This window comes from Maylandia zebra, linkage group LG10, assembly GCF_041146795.1.
Source record: "Maylandia zebra isolate NMK-2024a linkage group LG10, Mzebra_GT3a, whole genome shotgun sequence".
NCBI lineage: Eukaryota > Metazoa > Chordata > Actinopteri > Cichliformes > Cichlidae > Maylandia > Maylandia zebra.
In genome coordinates, this window is record NC_135176.1 from 9861354 (window position 1) to 9888338 (window position 26985).

The window sequence follows — 26985 nt, forward strand, 5'->3', positions numbered from 1 at the left end:
AAAAAATCCTGATTGAGGTTGTCATAATTCATGTATAAAAGGGTTAACAGATACATTAGATCAGGGCTGCCCAATCCCAGTCCTCGAGAGCTACTATCCTGCAGCTTTTAGATGCATCCCTACTCCAACACAGCTGAATCAAATGTTTGATTACCTCTTCAGCATGCCATCATGTTTGGCAAAGGCCTGATAACAAGCCATTCATTTGATTCAGGTGTGTGGGAACAAGGATGCATCTAAAAGCTGCAGGACGGTAGCTCTCGAGGACCGGGATTGGGCACCACTGCATTAGATCATCCATAAACACGGTTACAGCCCTATTTGCAAGATTTCCCCACATAATGGGGCGATTGTGGCTCAAGAGTTGGGAGTTCGCCTTGTAATTGGAAGGTTGCCGGTTCGAGTCCCGGCTTGGTCGTTGTGTCCTTGGGCAAGACACTTCACCCGTTGCCTACTGGTGGTGGTCAGAGGGCCCGGTGGCGCCAGTGTCCGGCAGCCCCACCTCTGTCAGTGTGCCCCAGGGTGGCTGTGGCCACAATGTAGCTTGTCATCACCAGTGTGTGAATGGGTGGATGACTGGATGTGTAAAGCACTTTGGGGTCCTTAGGGACTAGTAAAGCGCTATACAAATACAGGCCATTTACCATAATTCTGACCAATTTAACATCATTCAAAAATAAATCCATATCAAATTTCCATAACTTCTACAAAGGACAATGCTATTTTACAGATTTTGACAATTTTGTTTTCCAAGTTTAAATTATGAATGTTGAACCCAACTGCCACCAATACAGACCCAGATCATATTATTTTATTATTTACAAATGTGATTAGTGCACATAGAGATTTTATTACTACGGTTATTTACAGAAACTGTTGACCTTGTCACAATTTGAGGAAAGTTTAGAGATCCCTGTAATTCAGATAAGGTTTATTTCTAAATGAGCAGTACTTATTAAGAAATTAAGATTCATTAAGATTGATAGAAACCAATAAAAGTTCAGGTCACCAGGAAGAAAAAAAAATTCTATTCTGTTACATTACACTTAAATTTTCAAAATACTGTATATTAGAATTAGGTGGTCTGTAACAACAGCCTATAAAATAGGCATAAATGTTAAAAACAAATCTTTAACCAAAAATTCTCAATCTCTGGACTCATTAAACATTTTTTATCACTGTTCCTGGAGATAAAAAGCAACGCCTACACCTAATTTATTTCTGTCTGCCCTGTACAACTTGTAACCACTTACAGCCAGCTCAGAGTCATTGCAGCTTGAATCAAGATTAATTTCAGGCAAAGCCACGATGTAAATATTATTTCACTGATACCAGTGACTTCATCAGTCCTATTTCTTCAAATGTGCAATAATCAAGCCCTTTTCAGACAGGCTTGTTGAAAAATAGACATTATTAACTTTACCTACAAAAGGAATGGTAATATATGATGATATGAAGATACCATGCCATTGTTGTTTGTAGACAGAACGATTAATTTTGGCTAAATGCTATTATCACTGCATCTAAAGGACGAGATCAAAGACCCAGGGCTAATTTGGCCAGTACTTGCTGTTTTCTAAAACACCATAAGTCGCAAAATGTTCAGAATTACAATTAATCAAAAACATAAAAAAAAAAAAATCTGAACAGAATACTAAATGGAAAACTGTAGGCTTCAACGGTATTAAAAATGCCATATCATTCCTGGATGACATCATTACAGTCATTTTCTTAAGTCAGTTTCTTGGCACTATCACATTTTTTTATTAATTAATTAATTTCATTTTTCATTGCAGTGAGGTTCTCATCTTGAGCTGACAGATTACGTGCTCCTTCCCCTTCACTGTTTTCTTCTTTTTTATAGAATGTTTGATAGCCAAACTTTTTTTCCCCGAGTCACAGTGCCTGTCTCAGGGGGAAACAACATTCAGAACCCCCATTATTTCAGCCACAGACTTTTTGTTTTCAACAATCCTCAGTCTGGTGGAAACATTTGTGGGAATCTGTGTCTTTTGACTTCCTGTTTGCACAAAAATGTTTCACTTTCTTCATTTGGACTTTCTCTTGCTTCCTTGCTTCAGTGAAGCGTACAGGGTTTTCTCTTTCATTCTTTCTTTCTTTCATTCTGTGCTTTCATTGCCACTAATTTCCCCACTTAACCTAGAGGTAAATGCATTTTCTTATATAGATAATGTCGTGTGCAGATAGTATGCGTGTATACAGATTGTACCAATCTGTTAGTTCAGAATGATTCTGTTTTGCTAACATGACTACAGTGATGAGGGCAAAAAAGGGCAGTGCACATGCTCGATTAATCTGATAGTAATTTTACGCACTTGTTTTTCGTGCACGGTAAGAAGACTTCCAAACACACCTAAGTAATTGAGGGCCAGTGTGTCACAGTCTCAAAGAACAAATTGTGCTTCCAGCCTCATCTGTAATATACCTCGGCTGACTTCAAATACCCACATTGGACTAAATCGGGCTAATCCCAGCTCAAAGGGATGCCTAAAGTTCACAAAGTGTGGGCCCTTCTTAACAAAGAAGCAGGTTAATTAAGACTCACACTGACTCACTCTACTACAGGTGGGCATGGAGATGAACAAGTAAGCCAGAGCTGGACAAAATTCATCCTCATTGAATGAATAGAACATTTTATCAGCATGCGTTGATGCATAAAAAATACAGTGACGCAGTAATGATTGTTGTGTAACAGATGATTTTCAGTCCTTCCTGACTTTCATTTTGCTTTTTGTTCATATGTAAGATTCTCATTAAATGAAGTGTGAAAAAAGGTGCCAGCTCTTGGACCCAACAGAGCTAATTATCAGGTCTAATGGCTAACGTGAGTCACTGGTTTCTCTAGTAACCATCATGCAATATCACACATTCAAAGGTGATGAGGGGGTAAACTACAAAAGGTGCAACCTTTAGCAGCCTGGATTTAGAAATGTGCAGCTTACAATGTTGTGTTTTCAAAATACAACTATGTACCAACATTTGCTTTGCTATGTTACTTTCGTGACTACTACTATTCATTTGCTTTATTTTGTCCAAATGGATGACACTGGGTAAAACACACTTATTTAAAATATTCATATTCTGTTAATAAAATAAAAAGTTTCCCTTTAAATCTTAAGAATCAAGGAACCACTATTTGTATGGATGGTAACTTCACATGCAGTAATTAGTACAATATATTGTTTGCCCAAGAATAAAATTGTGGCATATATCTAAAAATGGCTTAACTTGCCAAGACCCTGAGGAAAATTCCTAGTGTCCCTACTTTAATTACAACAATACCCAAACAGGTGCAAGCAGAAACTGTAAGAACCTCTATGCATATTCAGTACAGTGAGGCTATAACACCCCACTATTTGAAGTCTCCCACATGTTTGTTTGAATCTAGTATAGAACCATTTGGGCTGACTATGATGCTACATTAGTGCTCAGTAATTTTCCTTGATCTAAAACTTTCTAATTTAGCATTTGATGAGTGTTATTCTAAAGGGTGTTGACACAGACCACAGAGGAATGAAGCTGGGCTTCTTTAGTGCCTATCATCCTTTTTCCACCTCTGATGCAATGGCTCTCAGAAGCTTTGGAGCTAGTTGGCAGCAAAAGCACTGTCCATGTTACTGAATGTTATTGCTTGTAGACACATGGAATGCAAAATTAGAAGTGTGATTAGTGGCGTTGAGTGTCTGTTGCTGTTTCTTTTTTGCAAAACATTACATCCTGGAAACAGCATTTTAGGAATATTTGCAGAAGTGGGTTAATCTAAAACAATTACAGGGCTGAAACATTCTCCACAGAGTCTTGGGAAAAGATCAAAATGTTTCTGAACTGATAGCAGTACTAGCTCCTGGTGTAGGAAACTAAACAAATATTATTTTGCACATATAGCTGGCACATGCTTAGGTAATATGATGATCTAATTAGCACATCTGAAACATCTGTTCGGGTTCTTGAGTAATATAGTACTTTAATATTCTACTATTCAGCCATGGGCTGTTCATTAATCTAGCATATTAATGTAGAGATGCTTCTGATAAGTTCAAATAGAGAAGATGAAAAAGTAATCATTTTGTAATGACCAGCTCCACAAATAAGTTCAAAATGAAGAGTTAAGTAGGTGCAGCAAACAAGACAATATTTTACCTGCAAATAAATACTAATGCATGTATGACAGTCTTTAATTACACTCCATCTAATTTTACATTATCAGTCTATTTGCACCTGCAATCTAAACCTGGGAAAATATTTTCATCTTTTAAATATATCTCTGCAATCAACGTCTAATACCACTAACACACTCACAAACACACTCACACACTTTTATATCGTTTTTTTGATCAATTTGTTTAATATCCGCTCAGATGCCACCTGACAATAGATTTGTGTTCAGAAGGAAACTGTCTCTAATTAAAGCCTAAAGCATGAAGATACTGCTTGAAACAAAAAAATATCATTAAACGCTTATAATGTTTCATATGCTCATAATCCCTGAACATGCACGCTGGAAATTTGAGACTTTGAGATTTGACAAAAAAAAAAAAATAGACATCTGACCATATTGGGGAAACAAAAAAACAAAACTAGTTGTTGAGTGCAGCACAGTTAATTAAAACAATGGCACCACTCTAGATCTGTCACATCACTTGGCAGTTGCTTTAATTATATATTTTGGTCAATCTGTTCTTCCTGATGTGAGAGGGGATGCCATACACAAGACAACATCTGCTGAGGTATGTCACATGAGCTTCAACATCTGTCCATGTTTTTAAACAGCCTGTCACTCACTTGAGTCATGTTGCATATGTATTTATGCGATCATATTGAGAAAGCGCACACACAATACTGTTAAATGCTGAGAGCTTACATCTGTGCCAGACACAATTAACACTCTTAGATTAAGGAGCAAATCTACATACAAACAGAGAGATTGGCACTACACACAAACACCCAGACACACCCTGTGGCTTGCAGTCATTTTGGTCCCTTATGTTGTCCATCAAGAAGACAGTGGTGACTGTTCTCTAAACTGACTCCACCCACAACGGCTTGTGATCACCTAAGCTGTCAACTAACATCTGCTAAAACTACCAACAAGCCAACTGTGAGACTGGCTCTGAAGATATCTCCACAGAAAATGTGTCACCTACACATGTTCAGAACTCAGCGGCATGTTTTCCCCTTCTATTTTTGCTAATTTTTATGTGGCAAACGTTATCTGCAAAGCCTTGGAGAATGTCAAACTGTTTTGTACGGCTGAAATGTAGGAAGTGTCTTGAAAGCTCATGTTAACTCGTCCTAGTTGAAAATAAATTGTTTACATCAATGTCAAATATTTTCAGTACTAAATAATAGCCATCCTTTGAATGCCACAGTAGCGACATGAATAAAGTATTGTTAGATCTAGTTGGTGTGTGTTTCACAAATATATCACTTTTCACTCAGTGTGGTTCAGAGGAATCAGTCATGTTAGGTTGCTAATCATACCCTGAGTTTTTGAATTTGTGGTTGTTTGTGATGGAATGCCCCTGCGCAAAGCTGTCTTTGGTGCTGGGTATTCTTTGAAGTTGTCTTATCAGCATCTTACCTCTCACTGACACTAGCTGTTTTTTTTCTGTGTTGAATGTGAGTTCAGCACATATTTAACTAAAAAAGTAAATAAATAAAAACCACAGATCCATTTCAGTGGCTCAAGCGTGGCTGTGTAACTGGTGGGATCAAGACATCTGGACATTTTTCTGTATAATAAGGGATGTTCTACTATATAAGGATAATGATAATCTGCCTTATCCCCTCCTGCACACAAATTTATATTTGTGTAGTCCAAGACACACATTTACACAGTTGCAGATGAAACAGAAACCAAGAGACACACTAGCTTTCTAGCCTTACTCTCTAAAATCTTTCTGTTCGTAATCCCTTCTGACTCTATTAATATTTCTGTTTCCATGGTGATTCAAGCCCAAATGTTGTACAGATAAGAGGAGATAAGAGCATAAGGAGCAGGGAGATAAGAGCAAATGACCTGCCGAGATCACTACAGAGTACTAGAGGTCAAGCAGAAGAGCAGAAGTAAGTGAGAACAGACCATCCCTGCTCAACTCTTCTGCCAACCTGACAAAATCTTATTTTTTAGCAGTGCCACAATTGAGCAAATACTTGCAGCAACTTTCTTTCTGTCTATGCAATTTTACATATATACATGCCTTACCCAGAGAAGCAAAGCAGACAGTTACTAGTAAGAGAAAGAATGGATAATATAATTTTGGAAATGATTTGGTCTGTTCTTCGTATATCATCACACACAATTTACAGTTATGCACTGAGTAAAACAGCCAGTAACAAATTTGTACTAAATTTTTAACTATCGTTTTACATTTTTACAATCCAGATAGATGGCACAATGACAAAAATGGCATTCAGATAATTCAAATTTGGGACTGTTATTGTCAAAGTAAATCATATCAAATTACTAGAACTGCCAAAGTAGTCATGAATGAGAGTTGTTGAATCTGTGATTTTCAGGACTGTAGATAATAAGACTAAAATATTGCAAGTCTTATAATGAAATCACTGCTTTTCAACATTCTCACAAAATCCACCAAACCAATCACCCATTCCTCAGACAGACCTTACTATGCGCTTGAGATAACTGTACCTGTTTGTTGTTATACTTCGGTTGGCCCGTCTTGTAGCTGTAATCTGAGTACTGGTCTGAGCCAGTGGAATTGTCGTCTCCTCCTGTTCCTACAAAGGTGTTGGTGGCAGGGAGGTCCTGGACCACCTGATGCTTCTGTGAGGCAGATGGCGATTGGGCTTGCAGCTGGATGGAGGGTAAAGGGGAGTTGGAACGGTAGTGTCTGCCTATATCAGGGCTTCCTGGTGAATATGTTAAAGGCAGATGTATCCTGGGGCTATCATTGACTCCATCAAGATTGAACTTCAGACTTTTTTGAAGGCTGACCTCTTCGTCTTCCCCGAGTGGTTTTGGAGACTTCTGAGGTTTGCCTTTCCGTCCACGTTTGCCTTTGGTGTTTTTTGGGGCCTGTTTGGGTGCATATAAGTCCTTGGTTTCCTTTTTGCCAGCTTGATATCCACTCTTGGTTTCTCTTTGGATGCGGTGGCGAATAAATACCACCACCAAGATCAACATTACAACACCTGCTACACCAGCAAGGCTTCCAAACAATATATTACTACGCTGAGCAGCAAAACCATTGTCGGGATCACCAGCAATGTCCCTGTCCAGTGGAGTGTAAAGACTGTGTCCCACTAAGGCTTCCACTAAGCTGACATTTGAAATGGTTTCATTGACATAGATGTGGACCAGGGCAGTAGCGTGGCGTGCAGGCTTCCCCTTGTCACTTACTCGCACCACTAGGCGATGTAATCCACCATGTTTGCGTGTCATCTCCTTTGCTAGAGTGATCTCTCCACTTGAGGGGGAAATGCGAAATAACTGGTAAGGGTTTCCACCAGCGATACTGAACACCAGCTCTGCATTAGGGCCATTGTCCAGGTCCTCAGCTTCCACTACTTCAACGTGGCTATCTGGGGAGGCTAGAGGTGATAAGCGTCTGAAGGAAGAGTTGGAGGGCTTAGTTATCACGGGATCATTGTCATTTTCATCCAGTACATTGATTGTAACACCCACATATGAAGACCTGGGTGGCTCTCCTCCATCCACTGCTTTTAGACGGAAATTATAGCTGCTTTCTTTCTCCCTGTCAAACGAGATGCTTGAGAGAATAGTTCCTGTTCCATTTTGAACAACAAACTTTCCTTCATCAGGCTCTACAGAGAGGTGAACGTGGGCATTCTCGCCTTTGTCCATATCTAGGACTGTCACCATACCAACTGGACTCAGAGGTGGCATGTTTTCCAAGACTGAAAAACTGTAGCCACTAAGCATGAATTTGGGATCATTATCATTGCGGTCTATTACTTTTATTACAACAGTTGCTGTTCCTTTATGGACAGGAGACCCTTTATCTGCTGCAGTGACACGAAACTCATATTGTTCTTTGTGTTCACGATCAAGAGAGCTTTTGGCTCTTACTTCGCCTGTATTTGGGTCAATCTCAAACAAGCCTTTGATGGATGAATCTGGCAAAATATTATAGAGAAGTTCGGCATTAGTGCCGCTGTCAGCATCTGTGGCTATAACATCTAAAATTTTTTCCCCTGGTTGGTTTTCTTCAGCAAAATCAACCTCAAACAAGGTAGGGGAAAATATTGGAGAGTTATCGTTCACATCAGTCACTTGAACCTTCAAAGAGTTTGTACTAGAGAGTGCTGGGTTTCCAGAATCTACAGCCACAATCTCTACTCGGTAATCTCTAACTCTTTCATAGTCGAGAGGTGTGGTGGTCTGTAGGAAATACTTCCTCTTGTTGTCACTGGTTGAGTCACTGGCAGGGCGAAGCTGAAATGGCACATCACCTGCTACCACACAAGTGACCACAGCGTTTTCTCCCTCATCTTTGTCAGATACTTGAACTAAAGCAACAGCTGTTCCCACTGGCATGTCTTCGGAAATATTTGCCACTCCTTCACTGTGCGTCACAAGGCCAATCCCACGAATCTCCACAGCTGGAGCATTGTCATTTTGGTCAGTCACTTCAATGGTTACAAATGTCTTAGAGCTTTTAGGCTGAGGGCCTTTATCCCTTGCTATCACATAGAAGGACAAGCTGCTGATTTCCTCCCTGTCCAGTGGTCCTTTGACATAGATGATGCCAGTGGACCGATCAATTCGTAAGAGTTTCGGCACTGGGTCTACTGCCTGGTGAAGGGTGTACTCAATTTCTCCATTCGGGCCCATGTCAGAGTCGTTTGCTTTAACCTGTAATCAAAACATATTCAATGGTTAAAGTCATTAAATATGCGCAACAGTTAGTGTTGTAACTAATGTTATTTACAACACTAACAATGAATGTAACTAATGAATCATTGGTCACTGAATAAATTAATCCAGGAATCTGTGTGGGTCTGATCACTTTAAATCACAGCATGTAGATAACTTTGTTTTGGCTATTGCTTTTCCTCTGTTTTTTGATAGTTACATCACTAGCCTTCTTTTCTCTTTTTTCTAGGATTCAATGAAAGGTTGTAAATTATTAGGCCTGACATTTCCTTCATGATAATCAGTGTAAATCCGCAGCAACATGCTGTGAAAATCCTGCACAGAGCAATTTATACTCCGAAAATAATATCTCACACTGTTCTGCAACTACATTGTCAATACAAGATATAAGCATTTATTACCTGTAGAAGGATAATGAGCTAATGCTCTCTTCAAAAATATATTGAAAAAGGTAAAATCCAAAATTTAAAACTATACATTTATTCAGAAAGACATTGCTGGTTACAATTTAACTTTGCAATCCAGACTACAACATTATACAAAAAAAGTTTTTAAATTACCTGCAACACAGAGTGTCCGACAGGGCTATTTTCCGAAACCTCTGCCTCATAGGTGGACTTTTCAAACTTGGGAGCGTTATCATTGGCATCAGTCACCACCACTCTGAGTAATGCACTGCTGTAGCGCTGAGGGTTTCCTCCGTCCACTGCCTTTATGGTGAGGTCATAAGAATCCTTTAACTCACGATCTAGGTTGCCCAGGACAATGAGCTGTGGGAGCTTCCCTCCCCTGTCATCAGCCACTTGCAAACCAAACAGGGTTGCAGCATCTGGCCCTGCAGTCAGCGCATAGTCAGCTACCCCATTCCTGTCAGAGTCCCTGTCTGTAGCTAGAGGTATGGAGAATAACGCTCCCATGATCGTGTTCTCGGGGACTGAGATGGTAAGCACAGAAGAAGGAAATTGGGGGGTGTTGTCATTGATGTCCTGTACTTCAATGCGTCCTTCAATAAGCCGTGGGCTCTGGTTTTGTATCAGATCAGTCACTGATACTTCAAATTCCAGGTAGCAGGGTTTACCCTTAGCCAGGGAGCGACAGTCCCTCAGGGTTTCTCTGTCTATAGGAATCTCTGTGGTGTAAATGTCCCCTGTCTTTCCATCGACACGAAGATAAGGGGCACCCACCTCTAGCTTGTAAAGGTGACCTGAGTCTGGCAGTCCCTGGTCTGCTGCCAGGCTACCTATAAGAGTATTTGGAGGTTGCTCCTCCTGGACCCGGTACAGGATACTGCCTTCAGCAGAGCCACAATGCAGCACCACGACCCAACACAATATCACTTGTAAATTCAGTTCCATTAGGTCATCAGACGATCTGCCTGTAAAATGAAAAAAACACAATATGGGTTAAAAAGCTGGTTCCCTTTCTGCTGAAACCTAGCTCCATAAAGCAATATTTACATAGCTGTTACTTTTTATTTAATTATTCAAAAATGAAAAAAAAAAAAAAACTAACAGAGGGTCAAAGTGAAACATTAGACAGGGGAAGCAAGCAGCACTGTGTTTTTGAATAATGACTCTACAGCTATAAAATTAATCGTTTTTTTTTCAATAACTTGCAGTAAAACATACAGCATACCTAGAAGAACAACACAATAATTAGACAACAACAATAACAAAGAGAAAATAGGGCATTTAAAAAAATGCAATCATAGCTATCCCAGCATGGCTTCTTTTCAGTCTCAGAGCTTCAAGAGTTTCAATGAATATCTCAGCTTTATGAAATTCATGGAAAAATGAATGTAGGAACAAGAAATTATATCTTGTGAGCTTACATCCAAAACAAACTTCAGGGCCAGTGTGGATTGTTTCAGCTGAATAATCAAATAAAAATGTAATACAAAAACTCACAGCCTAAGAGACTCATTATTTCTGTATTACACAGCTAGACATTGAGTAGGGAAGCAATGTAGCTCTAAAATAACCTATGGTTTGAAATCCACGCTCAAGAATACACCCTTACGAGCGAAGATTTTGTCTGCTGAGAGAAATGATATATTTGACCAATTTGTTTACCCAAGAGGCGTCTGACAATGAACACTTGCATACTAAAGGTCATAGAGTCAAATTTCTTTCTCATGCCAATTATGCAACTTTGCTACTATCATCACATCCAGCTTCCACCTGGCATTGCACAATGCAGACATTTCCACACTCCATTGCCACTGGCTACCTCAAACACTGTAATTATTGTGTTTGATTTTGAACCTTTCAACTCTACAATTGTGACCCATTATTTTAGTGTCTTCTTTGATCTTTACTCCCTCTAGCAAAAGACTTCTGTTTTTTTCATGCTGCAATGATTTTAGAGTATAATTATTTCCCCCCTCTCTCTTTCTTTCTTTCTGTGTGTGTGTGTGTGTGTATATGCATGTGTGTGTGTTTGAGTCCTATTGGTAATTGAAATAGGAGCAATCATTGGGGTTAAGTATCAAGGTCTCATGCTCTGGAAAACCTCATCGTGAAAACAGTTTAAAAAAATTGTGTGTCTGCTGAATCAGTGAGTGTCCACTTACTAATCAAGTAGAGTTCATTTCAGTGCATCCGATTTTATTGTGCTATGTTTGTGTTACTAATGCAAAACTTCAATATGCTGATCAATACCAGCTTTAATGACTCGGGTTATAATTAGACAACAGCAGTCCATGTCGCAGTCACTGTCTCTTCAATGCTGCACTGTTTTACAGCATTTCTTTATTTTCACAGGCTTTTAAAGAAAGTTACAGCGAAAACAAAATGCTACTTCTAGTTTAAAAAGTTATGTAGAAGTAAATCATTATGTTAATCCAAACACAGGTGAATAGTTCCAATTATTTCCACAATAGTTTTTCAACTGAAACAGAAAAGAACACAGGTGCTCAGTCTAGTGTGGGTCTATGTCGTCAGTTAGGGATTAGGAAAAGAACAAGAGGAATCAATGCTTCCCTAGTCAGTGTGGGTGAGAGCTGATAGAAATATACATACACGACAGCAAATGGAGTTATTTAAAATGCAACTGCATGCCGCAATGTTCCATACAGGAGTAAGGTAAATGAGTATTAAGCTAGACAGCAAAACGCAAATATACAGAAATTCAATGAAAAATCCAATTCCTTTTGAATACATTAAAATTGAAAGTGCTAGTTATTGATGCACTAATTGCTCAAAAATCAATGTCTCCCTTTTTACATTTGTGAGGAGAACCTGTAGTCAATGTGGCATGAACAGTGATTGCGCTTTCTCCAGTTCATGTTTGCAGTATAAAAAGGCAGGAAGAAGCAAAAACGCAATCAGCAGATACACTTTTCTTATACCCAAGACTGACATTAACAGCATCCCATGGGATATAATTTTAAGGGGAATTATAAATCGCACTGTAAATGTTTCATACTGCTGCCTACCATTCCATTAAACACATGCTTTCAACAAGATATGTGAACTTATGAGGTGTGCATGTATGTATTGCTTCAATTAAATTGGTATTTGGAGAATTCAGTAAAAATTACTTTAGCTTACTTGATATGTGCATCATCTTTTTTTTTTTCATTTCTATTTTAAAATTCACTGTTAAATTTCAAAGTTTTCAAATGTATTTATACAATGTGGCATCTAAAAATGGCATACCGTAGCTGATTTTATAATGGTTTGGTTGTAACTGCTCCCCTGATATTATAGCCACTTCTGCAATGAATAGCCATGCTTTGATAGTGACATGATTGTTATGGTTGATGACACTCATGACTTAATGTTTTCCAGTTGGCCTCATGCCTGTCTTCCAGATGGCACCATGCCTGACAGTCTAGTGAATTAGTGTCCTTTTTTTTTCTTTGTTTACATTTACATTAAAATTCATGTTGTTCGTAAAATATGCGTTTTGCTATCACTCAGCGAGAATCTCTGCTGAATATCATTGACACCACGCCTTTGGGTTTTATCTCACATTCCTCAGCTTTTCCACAAATATTTTATCAAAAGCTTGACAGTGCCAGATTTCCTTTTCTCATCTCAAAGTGCTCTGAGGTGGTGGCAAAGGGAAACAGGAGATTTTTCCCTACTGGAGGATGTGAAACTTCTTGGACTACTGGATGTCTCACTGAAATTTACTACCTGAGTAGCAAAATTGATAAATTAGAAGTGCTGAACACAACTAGGAGTGACATTCCCTGCATCTCAGCTCTTTTTCTCCAAAAAACTTAGTTATCATCTGTCATCCCAGATGGTAGACCCACAAGACTACAAGCTGATTCAGGCAGATCGCGATACATAATTCAGCAGAAAATCAAAGGGAGGAACAAGAGGTTAGTTCTCTCAGAGTGATAAAATGTTTTTGTCATAGTTGAGTCCTGTTGAACTGCTCAAAAAATCAAATACTTTTCTTAGTCATTTCCAAAATTAAGATTTTAGCTTCCTTAATGAATGAAATCAGCTATAAAAATGCCAGCTCTGGAAGAAAAATACTGAACTGGACCAGACATTGCAAGACTGCAATATTGAGAAAGTGCTAGGCTGAGAAAATGAAATCTTTTTGGTTATTAAAATTCACCCTGTCAACAACCAAGTATTGTGGCAGCACTGCTGTAATAAACTAAAAAAGAATCACTGAATATAAACTTTTTTTCATTTGTCGTCTGAACAACCAATTATAACTCTAAAATATGTTTTGCTAGCTGCTCCACGGGACAACTTTGACATTGCTTGCTTGGGTAACTCTAGTACAACTTGTGTAAGTCCAGGAGGCAGAACTGTAGAGACTGTGTATTGCCTAGGTGACTCTAATTCCCTTGAGCACTGTTTGTTGGAAAATACACCATGTTCAAATAGACAATCCAATTAGCATACTGAGCCAGAGACCTTATGAAGGTGATCCAGAGCAACACATATTCTTAGGGAAAAAAACAAAATCCTTCCAAATACAATCAAGGCATCCACTGTTTGACTGAGGAGGAAACTTTAAGTCTACCAGTGAAGCAGCACTCACCACAAAACCTCATGCTGTGATCACGCAATGGTCCAGATGGTTGCTATGTTGAAAAAACTGAAAAATGAATGCTGAAGGCAGCCTGTACCACAGTATGGAGGTGGACTTTCAAAGAGAGCCTCAAACTGCCCGATGGGTCTAGTGTCTGTTGTTTGTTTTGTGTAGATGTTTAACTTTGCAACAGAAAACGCAGTCGAGGCAAAACTGCTTAGCAGTAGAGTTTAAGAGCCCAAGGTTTATCTGGATTGACCTGCCACACAGCAAGAACTCTGCCTGGCCAAACCTTAGCTTATTAAGACCATCAGGAGTGCCAACTGTAAGTACGAGTCCAAACAATTGAGTCAATGTTTTATGACTTATGTTCAGTTTGGCCATCATTACACAGACTCACAATTTGGTGGAGAAGCTCACCCAAGCATACTTTTTCACCTGTCAACGATCTCTATAGATAAGAGTGTCTCTAAGAGGGGAAGAAAAGTGGTTCTCACTCATGCCCACTTTCACACCTGGGAGGTTGTTGTCACTTATGTTCAAGTTTTACTGAAATGTAGTGTAGAGGTGTAGAGGTTGCTATTTGACTACACAACTCCTTGACCTGAAGGCAAAAAAACAAACCTTGAAAAAAGTGTCTGGTAAAGTACTGTGGTACTTTTTGCTGCATTATTTTTATAAAGAAAAAGAAACAAATAGAACTATTAAATGTGAAATTGTGTTATGTGTTAAATTTAGTTTGTCTTTTCTACAACCATAGACCTTTGTAATAATTAAAAGAAATGACCATTGCTTATTTGCCAGAAAAAACATGCAAAAGGTGCTGTGGGAAAATATGCTGTTTTGATTTGAATTTCAGCAATATATTCAGAACAATACTGTTGTCTCCTAACAATATATCTTCCATCATTATCCTTCTGATGTCTGCGTATCATAGATTGAAGAAGTAATAATCATTGATGCGCTTCACCATGTTCTAAAATAAATGAATAGATAAAAATGCAGGACTCCTCCACTCCACCGCTGCAATTTTTTGTTCTTCATTGAGGAGAAGGTGAAAAACTTCACAGGCAGCTAAAACATCAGTCAAACTACGAGGTCTGATTGAGCCTCACACTGAGCCCTCACACAGTGCACAACCCAGTTGACCCATCTGTTCAAGAGAACTTTTCAACTTCTGCGTGTCTACAATCAAAGTGCCAGCCTAGGTTGTGTCAGGTTGTGCTGCGGTTCCCAAGGAAACAAGTCCCTGCCTCGCTAAGGCTGTGGTTGCTGAACCCAGTCATAAAAATGACCTCTGAAAAATTGGTACCATCCAAGCCTATATGACAGATCCAGTCCTGAATCAACTGGAGAGAAGTGCAGAGATATCTTTACCACTGTTTACTGCTATAAAAGATGGTGCTACAATTTTCATTCTGAGGACACACACAATAAATATATATATATATATATATATATATATATATATATATATATATATATATATATATATATATATATACACACAAACACAGAGAAAGAGAGACAAATGAGAGACAGAGATAGAATTAGCACTACTTTATTTACTGTAAGTAACTCTGATAAATATAGGGAAGGAAATACAAGTAGGAGGGTGAAGTTTGATTAAACAGAAATAATTGGTAAGATAAATGCTAATAAAAAAGTTAATGCAGTACTTCAGCTAACAATAACATTGTATAAAATATGGAGTGATTATGTTGTTTTTCATTTTTGTAATTGAAAAATAAATAACACATCTTTTACGTGCCAGTATGTAACAATTTATTGCAAAGCAAAAGTAATTTGCAATATTTGTGAAAGATTTAGAACAATGTTTGGCTTAAAATGAAATTATTTTAAAAAATGATAAAGGAGTTTGTGCCTGATTATGTAAGTGTTGGTATTATACATTAAAAAAAAAAGGTAGTTATAAAAATGAAGAACAATATAATTGTGCTGCGGAGCATGTGCGCCTGCTCTGGTTGCCATGGAGACAGACTATCTTCTGACTGAGTCAACTCAGAGACTGACTGGGTGACATTTGCTCTTTAAGTTGGCCGCTCCACAGGTCCAGCAGAAATGACTCACATGCAGAATTAACTGAGGCATAATAGTAAATTACTCATAAGAAAAAAGGTTAGAGTTGTGCCGGGAAGGAAAAAAAATCATCAGAGGAATTAAATAGGATATTTTGTAGTAGCTGCTTGTTTTGCAGCAACTGATAAAAGCAGGACCTGAATTTTCACCTGTTACATGCTGGGACTCAGGTTCATGAATTTGTGCTGTACAACGCTGTTCTGTGCTCCTTCCTGCTTTGCCAGAGTGTGGAAAGATAACAGATGATTTAATGATTTTCTCAACTGATGTGATTTGATGTATTGGCTGACTCTGCGCCTTTAGCTAGTATAACAGGTAAAATCCATTACCCTCCCACCGGCATGATTTATGATAGGTAGTATCACAGCTATGGGTCTCTCCTTACACTGCTGATCTACCAATGGAATTTACTGCCAAATGTAAGGCTGCACTCTTATACTGACTGCAAACTGTGGGTTTCGGTAATGAGAAAGCAACAGCCTTTGGTTGGAAACACTTTCTAAAGGCGTGAGCACTGGAATTATCCATATGCATGCTGAAACACAGAACACTCTTGTGTCACTCCTGTCACAAAGAAGTAAAATAAAAAAAAAAGAAATACACTGAGATCAAAAAGGCCACATTCCAATATTAAAAGGTTCTTTATATAAAGATATAAAGAAACTGGCAGATCGTATAATTTGGATTCCTCACTGCTCTGTGTAACATGATTAAAACAGAGTTTAATTTCCTTATAGGGGTTATTGTACTGCTTTTGTGCAGTAAAGGTTCACTCCCTCAAGCTCAAATACCTGCTGGAGAAGTCAGAAAAAAATCCTTTTGTGCCCTTTCCACAATTTGATCCGTTTACCACACACTTACCCTTCCTTCAGCAACCCCATTACATGGCACATTGCATGTTATTGTACAATATTCAGAGGAAAGTTCCCTACTGGTAATAATTCAAAAATAAAATCGGCAGAGGAAATTAGCCTTACAGTCTATTCTTATGTGGGATGGATGGATGGATGGATGGATGGATAGATAGATAGATAGATAGATAGATAGATAGATAGATAGATAGATAGATAGATAGATAGATAGATAGAAGTTTCATTCACTGAATGATTTAGATAATAACATTTAACAGGTTCATGTCTTACAGACAGTTTCTCAGATCTGGGCTACAAGTAGGTTATAGGCCTGTTTGATCTGCTCTGTTATGACGGCCTTGTAGCCTAAAGTATATGTGGGAACTTAGACCGACATCATTACGTAGAGCAGACTATTAAAATGTGCCTGGTGGTCGGTGGAGTGGCGAGAAACAACACCCCAGACTCTCACTGGAGAGCACAGGAGATTACCCGTGCCGACGATCTGATCAAAGATTTCACCCCCCAATTATAATCACGAATCTCTCCATAGAAAAACTGTATAACAGTTATGAACACGACAGGCTGCAGGAGAAGTCCGAATTGTTTGCAAGAAATTGTTCAGAGTAAACAACGCCAAATCAAGATGCACGAATAAAGGCAATTAGTATGATGTTTGCAGCTAGTATGGGATAAATGGCGAAAGAAGGATGATACAAATGGTTCACATTTTCTGCTTCACAGAATCATAATGGTGCAATAAAATGCAATTAGCCGATCGCCGGTACAGATCAGCTTGAAAAGCGCACGCACTCATATTGTCGCTGAAGTGCAATGACATGCAGAGTTAATGACTTAATACCAACCCCGACGCAGGCTGGAACTCGTGTCTACTCGCATAGGTTTTAATTAAAATGCATCGTCTAATTTATCATGCAGAGGATCCTTATTGCGGGTGGCACATCTAGCCTTTGTACCGCCTATCAACCTGTAACACCGAACAGCCAGCTGTTTTGTGCTCTGTGTGTGTCTATTATAAAGTGCAACTTGTTGTATAAACGATCTGTTTGAGCCACGGCCTGTGTTAAGCGACAACACTTCAGACAAGTCCGAAATGCATTCCTATAAACTTCATTGGCATTGCATCATGAATCACGCACAGTGGCCACCGGTCAAATCAACTTTCTTGATTATTTCTGCAGTAATTTCAGTACCTGAGCCAGAGACTTTTTACGTGAGCGCTTGTCGCGTAGCCAATTCTTCCCGCGGCTGATATGTCCAGCGGTGCTCCCAGAGGCAGGTGTCTAACCCTCAAACCTCCGTCACAGTGCTGAGATCAAAAATCACTTCAGCGGCCACAAAATCCATAGACAGTACTCAGAACTTTCCGCATGAAAATTCAGAATCCTTCGTTCACCGCCGTCCCACAGTGTGAAGAACAGAGACAGTTTTCAGTCCGTGAGAATATGCGGCTGTAACTTATGAGCAATTATATTGTATAGACTGTTTTATGACAGAGATGGGAAACCAAGAATCTCATTCCATAAAGATGCCCTACTGTGTGCCATTTTCAATCCTCAGTAACTGATCCTTGGAAAGATTTGCACTCGCTGTCGCATCCCTTTGGTCCAAGTTTCTCCAGCCCTGATCTAAGTAGCTTAGAGCGCACTCTAAGGACGCACTGGATGTCTAAAACACAGCAAAAGAAATGTCATTTTCGCAACGTGCAAAAAGAAACCGCTAACCGGTCCTAAACAAGAAGCCCATCTGAAGCATTTCCAGACAGCAAGTGGTGAGATACAGTGGGTACGTTAGTTGCTCCCCTAGCTCCCTCTCTCTTTTCTCTCTCTACTCATCAGAGCGTGGGAGGAGGTGGGGCTCCCATCCACCGCAGCACACAGCAACTTCATACTCTACATTATGCCAAGGCTGCCTACCAGGAAATTATGTGATGCCTACAGTTTAAGAGGATCTTATTAAAGTGGGTCAGCTCAAACAGGGGGATGCACCTTATTAAATAAGCTTATCAAGAAATCACTCCGCTTGCCTTGCACTATTTTAATTCGTGTCAGTCTTTCCTTTCCCCTCAAAACTGCTCACTAATCGCACAACGTGTCCAAAATTGATGTAACAGGTAGCCAGTGCCGGCGGTTTACTTGTTGATATGCATTACATGTAGCAAAATGAGCGGCCTAAAATGGAAGCTGTTTGGCCACTATTTATTCATTTGGCGCCACCCTCAGGCGGTTATGATAGGGAAGAAGAGAAGCAGCACATATATCTGCTGAGGAAACTGTTAATAATGCTTGATGTAGGAGTAATATGCGCTACACTGTCTTGTTCTTGGAGACAATGACTATCAACCGCACGTGAAACAAACTGTGCTGTTGGTGTACAATGGAATAAACTAGTAATGTGTGGCATCATCTGTTAAAACTGCAGCAGTGTAATTAAAAAAAACAATGCTTTTGCTCAGGGCTATAAATCAGCATGGCTCAGCAGGGAGAGAAATTCATCCCACGCCACAGTTACTCTCTTCCTTTCTTCCTGAACACTGATGCCAGTGATCATAACTGCTTAGGCATAAAGCAATGGACCAGGAGTAATGAGTCAAATGCAGGGTTTTGTCACAAAGGAAAGCCTTAAGCAATGTCCTCCGGAGAAAACTTGATTTCCTATCTTCCCAAGCCATTCAGAAGCAAGAGTTTATCAGAGTGTTTCCAGTCTGTGATCCTTTACTCCTCCCCCATCTCTCATTAGCTGCAAACACACAGCTGTTGGGTTACCTCTCCAGGGCTCCCATTAAGGGCTGCCACTCAGGCTTACAGTGTCCCTGAGCCAATCATATTAGAGCTCCCGCCCACGCATCGCCACCGCTATGCTGCTTTTCAACAGCCATACTAATAACATTTAAGTAATTTCACAGGTGGCCCAGAAGGCGCCTAAGAACACTGCGAGGTAGCCTACAAAATGAAAGGGTAAATGTTGGAGGAGAAGAAATAAACATTTTATGCATACAAATGAAAATCAATTACGAAATAATTAGGAGATTATGAGTCAGTGTTCCAACAAAGTGACCAACCCACTTGAGCAAAATCATTATATTTCATTATAGATGTGTTAAAGAATCATTTTTGTTATTTGGTTGTTTGCTGATCTTTTCCTGTCTAATTAAATAGACAATTGGAAATTGAAGGCAGTGTTTCAAGACAGTTAAAGTGAAACAACTGATTACATGTATGGTGACCTTGTTAAAGCTTCACTCAAAACGAATTTATAAGGATATCTGGCATTCATATTCATGCTTTTATTTAACCAGAGAGCTGAGGCAGACCAAGGCCATGATTTAACATTTCTATTGTCTATTTCAGGTATAACTGCTTAAAACACTGCATTTGATGTCTTTAAAGAGCGCAGGCAGGTTTGATTCCCATTATCTTTTTCCTGGTGGCCATATTATGATGTGAGGAAAAAACGAGGACAAGGGAAGGGTAATAGGTGCATCAGAAGAAAGGCAGATTATGCCCTCAAATTTCCCAAAAGGGCCTGCCCACCATGCACAATCTAGCCAGCACATTGTCTGTGGCCAGCACCCTGAATACTACAGTCTCATACTTGGCTTTATCTGATTTATTTCAAAGCTGACCTAGTCCAGCCAGCACATTCAACAAACATCAATTAAGAACTTGGCAAGTACTCCAGAAAATATGTTTTCAGGACCCATTTCCAATTACGTCAACTGATGCTGAAAAACTTGGAAGCTTTTGTAAGCTTGAATACTCTAAGGCAGATGGAATGTTAGAATTCTAAGCTTGTGGTTTGTTTGCTCTCACAAGCACACAGCAACACAGCATGTGAATGTGATCTGTATACATTTACATCTATTCTCTTATCATAAACCACACCTGGAGCACCGTCCCTCCTCCCACAAACACATACTTTCGGAGGAGGCATACACAGAGAAATGACAAATACAGACTCAACAACATGCAGAAGCAAGGTGGCACACACGCAACACAAATGGACATCAAAAGCAGAAAAAATGAGGTGAAAATGCTGTCAGTATATACTTTGATGAGCAAATCCATACTGAATGATAATGGGCAAAAAAAAGAAAAGAAAAAAAAACTTTTCCCACAATGTTCTCTATAGATACAAATGTTCAAAGTTGGGGAAACTCTTGTCACATCCCAGTCAGTTTTTCCTTTTGACAGATGATTGAGCAGACACGCTGTGCCATCACAGGGTGTGGCCAGACATACTACAAGATTTAAGCCCATAGGCATCAGTGCAGCAGTAGTTCTCTGCCATATGTGATCTGGAGTGACTTTACTCTCTAAATGTCACTGCAATAAAAAAAAAGTGAGATATGTCAGCTGTGGGGAAGAGCATCCTTTATCTTTCTTATATTTCTTTTCTTTTCCTTTTCCTTCTTGGGCTGACTCAGTTGAAGAATATGATGCATTCAAATATTTAGAAAATCGACTTGTGGAGCCAAAGCATATGGGTCAACTGACAGATAGAGGGAGCACTGATGCGAAGAGAAAAAGTTCACTGTTCTTTAGCCATTCAGCCCAGAGAGACAGACAAGCAACAAACTTATAAGGCAAGATTTGACCAAAAAAATGTAAATCTGATTTGTTTAAAGATGTATAGTTTCTGATTTTTGTTGAATAGATTCATAATTTTATAGAAATAAGAGATAAATGTTAAAACAATTCTGCAGTAATGCTAGAGGGATGTCTTAAGAATATTTACCCTCAAGTAATAGATACTTGGTTTCAACAATAAAATGGTGAAAAAGCTAAAAGTAATGAATAAATAGCAAAATTGATCAATTGAAGCAGGTGCCTAATAAAATGAATATATAAGAAAAAATGGTAAATGATTATGCTGATGGATGAAAAAAAAAGTTGACACAATAATTAGTCATGGAGAAATGGTTAAAATGTTAAATTGCAATAAATATGTCACTGAATACCAAAACGAATAAATAAATCAAAAATAATTTACATGAACCTATTTTCATTTGTTGAAGGTGAACTTTAAAAGATGTAAATATTTTTGACTGAGATCATAAATAATTAAACACATTTTTTACTTCTGTGCACATCAGTTGTTGGAATTAAAGAAACCGTCCATCACGTCCATCAATTTGCTGTAACAGTAACAGGTTGATCATAGCAGCAACTTTATTAACCTCGCAAGTATAAAAATGTTGGGGTTTATGTTTTGTTGTTTCTTAATATATTGCTAATCCATTATATTTCTTTATTCTTCAGTTCCATAATCTGGTGCAAATTATATGAAGATCCCTAGTGATGTAATTCTGCATGGTCTAATCCATTTTTTTTTCAGTTTAGCCAAGAAAACAGTTTTAGAATATCAGAAAATATCACATATTTGATTTTGACGTTACTGATTCATTACACAACTTTAAATCCCTCCTTTGTGATGAGTGAAAAGTGAGGATTATATATAATATAATGTTCCTATATCATTGCAGACATATTAATACCTCTGCAAACACACAATACAAGCCACAGTTTGTGGTAAAACTCTAAATTTGATGTTTTTCATGTCAATAGGAAAGACAGCTCAAAAAATGAAATAAATAAAAGAAACAATATTAGTCACGTCAGGTGGAAATGATCTAACAAGTAAAATGTGGTAATGGACAGCTGATTTCCTAATGGCAGACAGGCATCAGAAGAGACTTAAAAGATGTGTGTTTATAAAGCTGTCAGCACCACATGAACAACTCACCGTCACTCCTGTCAAGATTTACCTTGGTGTCTGAGTGTGTGGTAGGCGTTGGGTGTGGGAGAGAGAGTGTTTGTGTGTATGTGTGCACTTAAGATCTGCAGTTAAAAAGACTGAACAATTTAGCAGTAATATTTCCACCAGCAGCTCCTGATTCTGTTCTGTTGTCGTTACATATAATGTATAATTCCTTTTTTCCCCCTCACACAGTGACATACATGAAACCAGCGAGGAGCATTAACACGGGCGCTATATATTCTTGAAGGGAGATACAGAGATTGTCAGCTCAGTGACAAAGCCAAAGCATCGGTAAAAAGTCAAGACTGGCTGCAGTCATTGGTTAAGGCTTTGCTTATTCTTGTGAATTTATTCCTTTTGTACAAAGTCTGACCCTCACCCTCACCTTTGTAGAATACCACAGACAGTATATGTTGGTAGAAAAATAACATGCAGACTATGCTGCTAGGTTTTATTCAGTGAGGAGACTCTACAGTTAGAGAAGACACTTGGACTTGTGTTTAGACCCATGTGGTTTGGTTAATTAACAGAAAGAGCTCTCTTGCAAGCAGAGTATTGAGAGGCAGGAAGATCCACATAACCCGTCCCTTGTGTAAATGAAATGTATGAAAACAAGGTGCTATGGAAATAGCACTTTCATTTTCACCAGACTGGACTCAAAACAACCAACGAATGGGGAGATGTTTTAAAATTAATTAACACTTTAGTGAATATGATGAGTATATAGCACTGTGGGAGTGAGTAATCCTGTTACTGTCATGAAAGCATGTCTTCATGTCTTATCCTAAGGCTTTCTTATCATATTGAGTAGGCTACATTTATTCCATGTGCTATATGGATGTCACTGTTCCTCTTATTGGAGCATGCTGGTTTGCTTTGTGTTTAGGAATTCCAAGAGCTAGAGCAGTTTGCATTTCTTCTTCGTGTTCATTGTTTTTGTTTGTTACTGGGTTTGGATTATATTCACATGATTAAAAAAGCAGCAAAAATAACACTTCTGATAGAGAAAGAGTAGGCTTTAAACATCCCTCCAGTCATTTGTCACACGGCACAGTTCCTAACCCTAAACCATCTACAGAAACTGGGAAAGAGATAGTGAGATTAAATTAAGCTACTAAGCATTTTGATTTTTGATTTTTTTAATAAAGATTCAAATTATGTAGAAAATCGTAAATAAAGACTGTCTAGTTAGTCATAGAGGTCTAACATGGATGAAATAGATAAAAGAAGCTAGGCAGTGCTGTTACTACTAATAAAACAACACAATAGAAGAAGCAGGTTGGTATTTAGTTACTCTGCTTTAACCTGTTGGCACGGCTGCAGAAGAGAAATCTGAGGAAAAAAATGCTTGTAAAAAAAGACTTATTGCAAAAATACTTCCTGCATTTTGATTTGGGTATTCATTATCTCCCTTTAACATTTTAAATTAGCTGTTCATTTTGAATTCCTATTCCTTTTGCCAGTTGGTTCAAACATTAGAGTGAGGCACTTAAGCAAATTAGACTATGATCACATACACGTATTATCATGTATGGCTCTTGGGGATCATTTTTGTGTATTTTCACATGGAAAAAGATCCATAACCCTTAAATAAATAGTGCACTATATTTTGAGGGATAAAATAATTAAATGTCTTAACACAAAATAAAATACTGAAAATCTGTAAAACTTCCAAAAGGTCCAAAACATAAAACTTTAAATATAAATATAATATAAATTGGAAATATGTGGGAGTTACACTGAGAAAGACAGTAGACTATATTGTTGTTTTGATTATGTGATGTTGGTAAAAATGGTGTCTAAATTCCACATTTTGATACTGGTCAAAATCAAAAAAATTTTGTTATCATGCTTAAAATGTGAAAGTCTACTTAACAAACAACATATTTGCAACAAACATGAGATAAAAAGACAGTAGTGTTTGTGTGTACCTGACTACATAAACCACTGTTGCTCACCTTGTCATACAATATTCTTCCATATGATGGTAGATGGGCTGTTTCCTTAGAAACAGACACATTTAGACCTAAGTTACCAATGAAATCAACTGAACCATTTACTGACGAATTTGTTTTGTGTTGTTTTTTGCCTTTGTCTTTTTAAATGCTACAGCCACTAATTTCCTCAAGCGGTGGTAGATGTTGGCTGAAATAATCTTTAGAATGAATTATTAGAACATATCAGAACTCGCACACACAACTTTATTTAAAGGCACTTTATTCATTTTATCCTGACATTACTTTTGTAGTTTGAAAAAAATCCAAGTTGATATGGGTTTTGCCATCATAACAAAATACTCCCCCCCCCCCCCAATAACTGAAGTTAATTTTACTAGTTTTGCAAAGTCTTTGTTGTTGACTATACAGTAGTCCATTGAAGCAAAGCTAAGCCTTTTCCAGCTGAGCTACCACTGCCTGAAAACAAAAGTAAATGTGCAACCTAGTTAATGTTTTTGAAATAGCATCATATTTAACTTCAAGAGTAACACATTAATTTGAAAAGCACATTACTGAAGCATTTTTTTAGACTGTAAAATCCAATGTAGTCAGTAAAACGTCATTTACTAAGCTTTATATACTCAGTTATTTATTTTTATTAGCAATTATATGACTGCATCACAATTGTAAAAATAACTCAAAAACACTAAATGAATCGCAACAGTTTCTAAATTCCTCATCAGTGGTTGAGTAGCTTCAGTTTATGTCTAGACACATCTCAAGGTTTTTAACAGGTGTTCAAGAGTTCAATGTCTAAATGTTTTTCATAAATGAGTAAATTCTAGTTACTGAAAACGCTAAAAAAAAACACTCTTTAAACTGTCTGACATGAAATGACCCAACAAGTAAATTTTTTTAACAGGTTTATGACAGTAACATATACCAAGACATTTACTGCTTGACACAATAACATATGTAGCCAAATTTCTTTGCCACAAACACTGTCTTGATACAGATACTATTTTCTTCTACAAGAGACAGGATGCTATATTTGATTTGGGGTTTTATAAAATATTTGTTGTATTTTATCCAAAACCTGTAAATTGGGCTGATCATCTATTTATTTATTTTTTCCGTAATATTAACAGTTGCAACAGTATTTATATTATTATTATATAATATTTTTGAGCTGCAAAATCAATGAAACCATGAACTCTTCTCTCTACAGCAAAGTGCTGGAGAACAATGCCCTGACATCAGATCATGTCCTGAAGCTAAAGAGTAATCAGTAATCAGAGCAAGACAACAAGTCAAAACACACCAATAAGTCCACCTTTGAATCCTTCAAAAAAAAAATAAAAAATTAAAAGAAGGTTTTGGGGTGGCAAAGTCAAAGTCTGGACTCAGATTTGATTAAATGCTTTAAGATACACTTCATATGTTGCCTTCATATGTTTTTCTGTAAAATCATCTCTACCTCAAAAGAAAACAGCACAGGTTAGTTGTGGTTAAATTATCAGTGCTTAATTAGGGGACCTAATGCAGTCATGTGAACAAGTATAAGTAAAATATCTACTGTCCTCATCAGCTGTAGTTCTTCAGTTGCAGTGTGATACTCCACCAAGACACAGCAGAAGTTTACTTTCAAGTCCTTCTGCCAAGAAGGCGCTCTAACATGTGGTAAATGTTGTGAAAGGGTCTATTTTAAACCCAGACCATAATGTTTTCCTACAACTAAGCAAGCATTTTTTGTATGTGCCTAAACCTTTACAATCAACACCTAAAAACAAATTCATAAGTAAACCTGAAAACTATAAATCAACAATCTAAAGATAAGGATGAAGAAAGGGAGAAAGGGATACATTTGACTATGCTGCCAGTACAGGTTTAAAAAGCAAACTTTGTTGCATTTCAGTCTGCAAGCACTAGTGTTGTTGTGTGAGTCATGTCCATTTCGGCTATGCTGTCATTTAGGAATGAGAGAATGTCCAAATAAGAAAAATAAGATAAGATAATCCTCATCTTTAAAGTGCTGAGAATGAAAGAAATAATAACATGATAAAACATAAGTGTTTCAGAATTACCTATAAAAATCTCATGGGTCAATGAACAAAAGCCTTGGCATGCTATATTGGATCAGCAGTGGTGAAACAATTGTAAAGGAAGAAATAATAATAAAAATAGTGTTTGCATTCATTTTTTTTATGTGATGCAATGTAGCATATAAAGAAGACACACAAATCCAGTGTTTTAAAGTCTTCACTATGCTGGTAATAAAGTAGAAAATGATGATAAGAGATCAGGCCAGTAAAACACACATTGTGGACTGAAAGGGCATTTTTGGTTGAAATATTCAGCAAACACCATCTATATATGAATACCTACTGGCTGAAAATGAAAGAAATGTTTCTTGCTTTATTGTGCATCCAAA

At 38.0% G+C, this 26985-nt stretch overlaps 1 protein-coding gene across 1 annotated transcript in view; it reads right to left on the bottom strand.

The window, feature by feature from the left end:
- The window catches only part of pcdh1a (protocadherin 1a), a 115592-nt gene extending 96933 nt beyond the window's left edge, over positions 1-18659 (bottom strand). The window contains exons 1-3 of the mRNA XM_076889013.1: positions 18051-18659; positions 9442-10256; positions 6674-8860 (exon numbers count right to left, since the gene is read on the bottom strand). Coding sequence (XP_076745128.1) covers positions 6674-8860; positions 9442-10236 — 2982 coding nt within the window. The 5' untranslated portion in view covers positions 10237-10256; positions 18051-18659. The remainder of the gene's footprint in view (positions 1-6673; positions 8861-9441; positions 10257-18050) is intronic.
- Between the last annotated feature and the right edge of the window lie 8326 nt (positions 18660-26985).